The 8,457-nt window shown below is 58.9% G+C and overlaps 2 protein-coding genes across 2 annotated transcripts in view; one reads left to right on the top strand and one right to left on the bottom strand.

Annotated features, from left to right (window-relative positions):
• On the bottom strand, nt 1-3,901 carry LOC104386845 (deoxyribonuclease-1-like). Its single transcript, XM_009995513.1, has 9 exons — nt 3,755-3,901; nt 3,143-3,231; nt 2,901-2,984; nt 2,680-2,810; nt 1,748-1,863; nt 1,310-1,467; nt 1,127-1,223; nt 666-854; nt 1-54 (listed from the first exon to the last, which is right to left on the bottom strand). Exons 1-9 carry the CDS (start codon nt 3,899-3,901, stop codon nt 1-3), a joined length of 1,065 nt encoding a protein of 354 aa, XP_009993815.1.
• A 3,491-nt stretch (nt 3,902-7,392) lies between these two features.
• Nucleotides 7,393-8,457, top strand: part of LOC104386844 (chromosome unknown open reading frame, human C7orf26) — an 11,951-nt gene continuing 10,886 nt past the window's right edge. The window contains exon 1 of the mRNA XM_009995512.1: nt 7,393-7,584. Coding sequence (XP_009993814.1) covers nt 7,393-7,584 — 192 coding nt within the window. The remainder of the gene's footprint in view (nt 7,585-8,457) is intronic.

Genomic DNA, 8,457 nt, shown 5'->3' with positions numbered 1-8,457 from the left:
TCAGCGGGCTTTCAGGGTCACCTCCACTGGGAAATGGTCACTGACAGCCAAAGCCTGGTGTGGGAGGAAAGCAGAGATGGGGCTGAGCTCCTCTGGACCCACCACTCCTCCTGTGGCCAGCTGGGACACAAACCCTCCCCTCCAACCCCAACATTTAGACCAGACCTCAAAAGGCTCAGGCTGGGGGGCTGCATCGGTGCAGGGATTGGGGCTGGGCCACCCGAGGCAGTGGCTGCCGGGTGCTGTGTCCTCACACCCAGTCACGGGGTGAGTCTGGTGCCCCCAGCACCGAAACCCCCCACGGGAGGCACCGAACCCCCCTACCCCCCAGGTGCTGACTCAAGTCCCCCTCCCTGCAACCAGGCAGGATCTGGCAGGATCCAGCCCCGTGAGCTGGTGGAAGAGCATCCTGGCAAGGGGCCAAATCCTGCCCCATTCTTCCCAGTCCTTCCTGGTGTCCCTGCTCTTGCTGCCACAGCTCGGAGGGGAGCTGCACTTGTCACCCTGTATGTCTCAGTGGCAGGAGGGGACCCTCTGCCCTGGGGATCTCCATGGCCCCAGTCAGAGCTGCCCCAGCAGAGGTGAGGGCAAGTGAAGGGACCCTCCTCCAGATCTGCAAGGGCTGGAAAAGGCTCGTTTTTTAATGGAAGCAGAGAGCATCCCACCCTCAGAAGACCCCGAAGAACGGCAGTTCCTGGCAGCACAGGTGGGCAGCTTGGTTGGCACTGCTGGCACATGGGGTCCCACCAGGGACAGGTCTGTGCCAGGGGGTCCTGGCAGCTGCTGGCGTGGGGCTGGGCACAGCGGGCTTTCAGGGTCACCTCCACTGGGAAATGGTCACTGACAGCCAAAGCCTGGTGTGGGAGGAAAGCAGAGATGGGGCTGAGCTCCTCTGGACCCACCACTCCTCCTGTGGCCAGCTGGGACACAAACCCTCCCCTCCAACCCCAACATTTAGACCAGACCTCAAAAGGCTCAGGCTGGGGGGCTGCATCGGTGCAGGGATTGGGGCTGGGCCACCCTTGGGTGCACCCTTGGAGAAGAAAGAGCCCACCCACACTCCTGGGAGGCACGGGGGCTGGATCCCAGTGCTGGTGGGCTCCCGTTCCATTGGCCCCTCACTCACATCCTTGCTCTGGAGGTGAAAAACCTTCTGGAAGTCATTGACAGCAGCAGAGCCGGGCTCGATGTCCTGGCGCAGGGCGGTGCCGCAGGCGACGATGCTGCCGGGGCGTCACGGGGGGGGTCAGTGCCCACTGGTTCATCCCCCCACCCGACCCCCAAGCCCCCCACCACGGTCCCCACCCACCGGTCGTAGGCACAGTGGGTGGTGTTTGCCACGGTGGTGTCGGCGCTGTCGGGGATGAGCCAGAGGCAGGAGCTCAAGGAGCGCAGGCGGATCGACGGCCACTGCGCGCTGGTCACGTAGGAGCAGCCGGCGTTGAAGTCCCCCAGGAGGATGATGTTCTGCAGGGCAGCACGTTCTGTCCCTGCCCACAGACCTCCAGGGCTCCCTAAACATCTCACGGGGCAGCAGGAAACCCCCCTTGGGGCTCCCCAGCCCTCAGGAATGGCAGCAGAGCCACCCAGCAGCGTGGAGATGCTGGGGTGGTACCCGCTTCAGTGGGTACAAGAAACCTCCCAGGGGACACACCCACCCAAGGAAGGGCACGGGGGTGTGTGGTGGCCGTACCCCAGCCCACCTGGGCTGCCCCAGGGAGGAGCAGAGCTGCCCACCATGGCTCACCTCAGTTGCCCACTTGCTGACCACGTCGGTGTAGACGTCGTAGAGCGCGTCGATCTCCCGCGCGGCGCTGCCGGGCTCGGCGTGCAGGGGCACCAGCACCAGCTCCTCCACCTCTGCTGGACAGGTGGCCATCAGCCCCTGCCTCGGGTGCAGCACCCAGGAAGGGAGCAGGAACCCCAGGGGACCACCCCAGGCCAAGCCCCAGTGACCAGCTGGGAAAAGCTGCCCGAGGGAAAGGGCACATTGGCTTTTTGTGGTCTCCTTCTCCTCCAGGCTGGAATTTCCAGCAGGGAGTTGTGTCCCTCCATGCATGGTTTGCTGCTTGTTTCCCATCAGTTTTTCCAAGGCAGTGCAGTTTTGGGAAGGAGATGGGGGTGGGAGAGAGATGGGAGAGTGTGTGTGTGTACCCTGGGGAACTGCTGGGGGGGTGAAGGTGATGGCACAGGGTAGGGCAAGGCACAAGGTGGGAGATGGGAGCTGATGGGAGATGGTAGGTGAGGGGAGGTGGCCCATGATGGGAACTGGCATGTGATGGGACATGGTGAGTGGTGGGTGTTGGCATGTGATGGGAGCTGGCATGAAACTGGAGGAAGCAGATGGTGGAATATGGTGCAAGGTGGGAGGCAGCAGGTGATGGGATGTGAGACCCACTGGGAAACAGCTGGAGACACAACTGGAGAGGGACCAGGGTGGGAGATGACAGGCAATGGGAGGAGATGGGACATGGTGGGAGATGACAGATGGTGGCAAACAGCAGGCTGTGCTAGGCAGGTCCCCAGCACCTCTGGGCACCCATGGGTGGCAGAAGGCCCTGCAGCAGTGCAGGACCCCAGTGGAGCCCCTGAGCTGAGCTCCAGGGTGCAACCCCCCTGGCCTGGCAGGCTCAGCCCCACATGGAGGGGACCCCGTGCCAGGTCTGGGCAGCCCCCAACAGCAGCTCTGCTCCCCTGTGGTGGGGGAGGAGAACCTGACGATGAAGGGCTCCCTGCTGAAGGTGTCATTCCCACAGGACTCACAGCCATCATCATAGTAGTAGCTTCCCAGCACGGACACCAGGTCTGACCTGAGGGGGGAGAGCAGGGCAGCCCCCAGCACTGCTCCCACCACGTGCCCACCACCCTTTGGGGGCACAGACCCTGGTGGCAGCCCTTACCTGTAGATGAAGACGTACTGCTCCTTGTAGCTGCTCCGACCCAGGGGGATGCTGTCCAGAAAGCTGTAGGGGTGTGGGGACACCCTGGGAGCCAGAGGTGGGGAGGGTGAGAGGAGGATCCTGATGCCCCCAGCACCCACTGGGCTCCCTCCAGAGATACCCCAGCACAGGGAGACACCAGCTGGGGTCTGTCCCAGTGTCCCATTGGCAGGCATCCCCTTGCCCTGTGCCACCAGGGTCACCTGTTGAGCTGGTCCATGAGCTTCTTCACAGCACTCAGGTCGGCGTCCCGGACCTCCTGCACCAAGGTGAGGTCGTATCCTGATAGGATCTGGGGGGACAAGCTCAGAGCTGCTGGCACACGGGCGGGAGCTGCTGGTGGTGCCACCCATGGGTGCCCAGTCTGGGCTGTGAATGCTCCCAGGATGGAAGCAGGGGGTCAGCAGGGACCCGAGAGCCAGGGAGGGAGCCCCTCTGCTGGTGTCCTCTGGCTTGGAAGGACCCTGGGGTGACACAGTGCCCTGTAACACCCACCTGTCTACCACCCACCAGCCCAGCAGCTCCTTGCTCCCAGCCTGCTCTGAGGGAGGAATCTGGGCAGCACTGAGCATCACCCACCTCAATGGGAACCAGCAAGAGTGGAGATGGCCCAGGGTTGGAGACAGTGATGGGAGAAGAGCAGATGTGTGGAGGGGTGGAGGGATGGATGTGGGGGGTGTGGAGAGGTGGATTGGTGGGTGGGTGGGTGCACAGGTGGGCACAGGGATGGGTGGATGGTGCCTGCAGAGAGCTGGTGTCCAACTGCACCCCAGAGAGCAGGGGGGACAGGACTGCCCCTCTCCCCCAGCACTCACAGAGACGATGATATCGGCGACAGTCTGGTTGGACATCTTGCTGTCCCCAAAGGCCTTGATGTTGAAGGCACTGATTTTCAGCATGGTGGTCACCTGCAGCAGGGGGGCTGCAGCCAGCAGCCACAGCACCAGCTTGGAGGCCACCATCCTGTGTGCAGAGGGACAGGCTCAGCCCCTCGGGCTGGGGCAGGGATGGGGCGCAGATGATGAAGAAGACCAGGGTATTCCCACTGCCCATACTGGTTTCCCTGGGAGGTGCCCATTTTCCAGCACCCCCCAGCCAGCATCTCCTACATCACCTGGGGGTTCATCCTGCCTGTCCCTGCTGCAGGGAGGCCAGCAGGGCCAGAGTGGGAGATCCACTGGCAGGAGCAGGTGCCAGCCCGTGTGACGCAGGGCAGAGAGGAGCTTCCTCATTCACTGTGCTCAGCCAGGGCCTCTCCCGCCCTGGGACACGTGGCAGCACCCAGGGACACCCAGGTCCCTTGCCTCTCCCACCCCTCCCGGGATCCACACAGGAGACCCAAGAGACCCCACAGCAGCCGTGCTGGGACAGAGCAAGGGATGGGACCTCCCTGACCCTCCCTCCACCCCTCCCAACCTCCTTCCCTGCCTGCATCATCCTCCTTTGGGGCCTCCTGCCCCCCCCAGGCCCCCAGCACTGCCCCTGCCCCCTCCTCACCTGGGCTGCAGTCCCCCAGGACCCCCTGCTGAGGCAGCAGAGCAGCTCCCCCCCACAGGAGTTCCCTCCCGGAGGGAAAGGCGCTGGGAAGGATTTCCCGTGGCGCTCAGCTCCCTGGGGTAATATTTCACCAGTGTGTGGGATCTGAGCCCTGCCTGAGTGCCCAGCAAAACACCCCAGCTTTTAGCACAGCCCAAGGACAGGCTCACTGCCCCCTGCCTCACTTTTTCTCCCGGGGCAGCTGCTCTACTTAAATCCTCCCTTTTCCCCCACTTGCATCCAGCTCCAAAAGCTACTGCCTGTCCTGCCACAGTCCCCCCAGCTGGTGATGTGGTGATTTGGTAAGGCCACCGTTTGGGAATGGCAGGATTTGGTCGTGCCAAAAATTGCCTGAAGCCCCACAAACCCTCCCTCCTGCCAGGGAACGTGGCAGCCCCTGCAGCCTCCCAGGCAGAGGAACCTACAGAGGAGCGTGTCCGCCCTGGGTGATGCTCAGGAGCTGAGCCCAGGCAGAGCAGCTGGGCAAAACTGGGCTGAGCTGGAGAAGGTGACACTGGAGAGGGGAGCAGGAGGAGAGGGGAGTGGGACGTACCTTTGGTGTCGTCCAAGGTGTCTGGAAGGGAAAGGAACCACACCTGCATTTATGGGCAGGGACACACTCACCTTGCCAAGTGGTCGCCCAGCCAAGGAGTGAGGCCTCAGGCTCCATATGGCATTTTTTTCACGGAAATAAAGGCTGCTCAGGGAAAAAAACCAACCCTTTCACCCAGTGCCAGCACCTCCTGTGGCAGGTGAGGCTGAGCATGTGCCTGAGTCCATACAAATGCTGACAGGAGATCTGCAAGATGCAAGTGAATCCCAGAGACCACTCACGGGAACTGCTGCTCTCACTCATCACCAGCTTTACTTTTAAATAAAAGTGCTTATTTCACCAAAACTAACCATTCCCCATCCCTGGTTTCAGAGGAGTGTGCTGGCAGTGCTGGGAGCCCAGTGCTGGGGGCTGAGCACAGCTGGTGGATCCCAGTCCAGACCCACCAGCTTTGGATTTAGGGTGTGGAGCCAAGCCCAGGAGTCCTGAAAAATGATGGGAGGTCTCCCAGGGCAGACCCTGTCCCCGAGGGAGCACGTGTGGTGCTGGGGAATGGTGGCCTCACACCCTGCTGCTCGCCCCAGCAGCCTTGGCTGATGTCCCAGTGCTTCCCAGCTTCCCAAGGCAGCTGCTGGGTTTCCCAGGGGAGCCTCTGCAGTTCACAGTGCTCCTCAGGGACTTGGGGGGGTGGGAACCCCTCCTGAGACAACCCCCCCCCCAGAGCAGGGCCAGGACTTGGACCACGCTCCCCACAGTGGGATCAGAGCTGGGCAGGGCTGTGCTCCCCAGGACAGCCCTGGGACCAGCACCCCCAGACCAAGATACCCCCTCCCCCCAGGGCCAGACCTCCCCCTGGGCCAAGACCCCCTGAGGGCTGGACCCACCCCAGGCCAAGACCTCTCAAAGGGCCAGACACCCCAAGCCAACACCCTCCCCATGGCCACCCCCATCCCCAGGGCCAAGACCTCCACAGGGACAGACCCTCCTCTGGCCCAGATCCCCCCGAGCAGCCCTGGGACCCCCAAAGGACCAGCTCCCCCTGTGAGAAACGTTTGTGGTGCCAACAAACAGGCCCAAATGGATCTTCCAGCCAAGCACAGTTTGTTGACACTCTGGCCAGAACGGGTGCCCTAAACAAGCAGGCACACCCATACCAAGGTGAAGAAGGGTTTATGTTCCCTATTCCCAAAGTTCCCTCCCCTGTTTCCCCACTGCCTGGGCACTCCAGGGTTTCCAGCCCATCCCACACTTCTAATGATCCTGTAAGTTTCCTGCCTCTGCTCACACATTCCATCCTAGCAGGTCACTTTTTACCTTTCAAGGCAGAATTCTGACCTTTCCTGCCCCCTTGGCTGCCTTCCCAATCCCCACACTGATCTGCACCCACTGGTGTCCTCCTGCCCCGAGGAGCAAACAGAAGGGGCTTTGTTGGGTCTGATCTTGGCCCATCAATCCTGCTCCGTGTTGGGATCCCCCAGATGGAGCCCAATTCAGTCCCTCAGCTTCTGGGACCATAAAATCCCCCCCAGGTGTCACTGGAATGTGCAGAAATCTCACTTATTTCTTCAACTATTCTATCCCTAACACTAGGGTATAGAGAGATAGAGATAGAGATAGAGATAGAGATAGAGATAGAGATAGAGATAGAGATAGAGATAGAGATAGAGATAGAGATAGAGATAGAGATAGAGATAGAGATAGAGATAGATAGAGATAGAGATATAGAGATAGAGATGGAGATAGAGATGAAGATGGAGATGGAGATAGAGATAGAGATAGAGATAGAGATAGAGATAGAGATAGAGATAGAGATAGAGATAGAGATAGAGATAGAGATAGAGATAGATAGAGATAGAGATAGATAGAGATAGATAGAGATAGAGATAGAGATAGAGAGAGATAGATAGAGATAGAGATAGATAGATATACATATAGATAGATATAGAGATATAGATATAGATAGATAGATATAGATGTAGAGATAGAGATAGATAGATATAGAGATATAGATACAGATATAGATATAGATAGATATAGATAGATATAGAGATATAGATATAGATATAGATATAGATAGATATAGATATAGAGATAGAGATATAGATATAGATATAGATATAGATAGATATAGATATAGAGATATAGATATAGATATAGAGATAGAGATATAGATATCGATATAGATAGATATAGATATAGAGATATAGAGATATAGATATAGAGAGAGATAGAGATAGAAATAGAGATAGAGATAGAGATAGATAGATATAGATATAAAAAACCCAAACCCAACACTGTGCTTCTAACACTAGGATGCAGAAACAACCCTACATCTCATTTCTAACACCCCCAAAAAGGGGAGCCATGAACGACATCCGTCACTCGCTGCTGCGGCGGGACGCGCTGAGCGCCGCCAAGGAGGTGCTGTACCACCTGGACATCTACTTCAGCAGCCAGCTGCAGAGCGCCCCGCTGCCCCTGGTGGACAAGGGCCCCACCGAGCTCCTGGAGGAATTCCTCTTCCAGGTGCCCAAGGAGCGCGGCGCTCCCCCCAAGGTGAGCCCCGGCCGTGGGTAGGGCCTGGGGGGGTTGAGGCCGCCAGGCCAGGGCACACCCAGAGAGGCCGGACGTGGCCCCAGGGAGGCCGAGGCTCCCAGGAGCTCCACAGGGCTCTTGTGGAGGTGGTTGCTGGGGTTTGAGTCATGGGGAGGGCAGGGTAGGGTGCCTGGGGGGGTGGTGACAGGGCTTGGGTGGTGGGGAGAGGTCTGACTGGTGAGATCCCTCCTGCACTGGGCAGGGCTCAGGAAGACCAGGCAGGGTCCCAGCGAGGCGTGGGGGGCTCCGGGGAGTGCCCACAGCTTCACAGAGCCCACAGCTTCACAGAGCCCACAGCTTCACAGGGTGTGGGCTACAGCTGGATGATGACCTCCCAGAGAGCAGCGGCCAGAAACGGCAGTTGCTGGTGAATGTCGGTGTGCAGGGGTTGGGGCTGCTGAGCCCGGGTGTGTCCCCCCCCGGCAGTGCCTTTAGTGCTGTTATTTGGAGAGGAAAGAAGTATTTGTCACCCCAGTATTGCTGTTGGTCTCATCCCTCAGACTGTGGGCAGTATTTGCAGCAAGCAGCAGCCTTGGGTATCCAGGTATTCAAATACAGTCTAGAGCTTCTCAGAGTAGCTGGGTAAACACAGGGTGGTTCAGGAAGCTTGAATGTGTGTGTTGTGCACAAAGATGGAATTTCTCACACCTGAGGGGATCTCATGACCTTTCCTGTTGCTGTATTTTATCAAAGCAGCTCTTGATTCTTATCATAGACTGGTTTGGGTTGAAAGGGACCTTAAAGATCATCCAGTTCCACCCCCCTGCATGGGCAGGGACACCTCCCACCAGCCCAGGTTGCTCCAAGCCCCATCCAACCTGCCCTTCAACACTG

The sequence above is a fragment of the Chaetura pelagica genome, unplaced genomic scaffold, assembly GCF_000747805.2.
Source record: "Chaetura pelagica isolate M959 unplaced genomic scaffold, ChaPel_1.0 scaffold124, whole genome shotgun sequence".
Classification (NCBI taxonomy): Eukaryota; Metazoa; Chordata; class Aves; order Apodiformes; family Apodidae; genus Chaetura; species Chaetura pelagica.
The sequence above is the reverse complement of the archived record's forward strand: the minus strand, read 5'-3'. Positions and strand labels throughout refer to the sequence as shown.

Excerpts from the sequence above, each read along its gene's own strand:
- LOC104386845 (XM_009995513.1), bottom strand. The coding sequence starts at position 3,901 with ATGGTGGCCTCCAAGCTGGTGCTGTGGCTGCTGGCTGCAGCCCCCCTG. Across the intron at positions 1,864-2,679 it reads CACAGGGGAGCAGAGCTGCT|CAGAGGTGGAGGAGCTGGTG; the intron begins GTTGGGGGCTGC and ends CCACCTGTCCAG. Across the intron at positions 1,224-1,309 it reads ACCCACTGTGCCTACGACCG|CATCGTCGCCTGCGGCACCG; the intron begins GTGGGTGGGGAC and ends ACGCCCCGGCAG.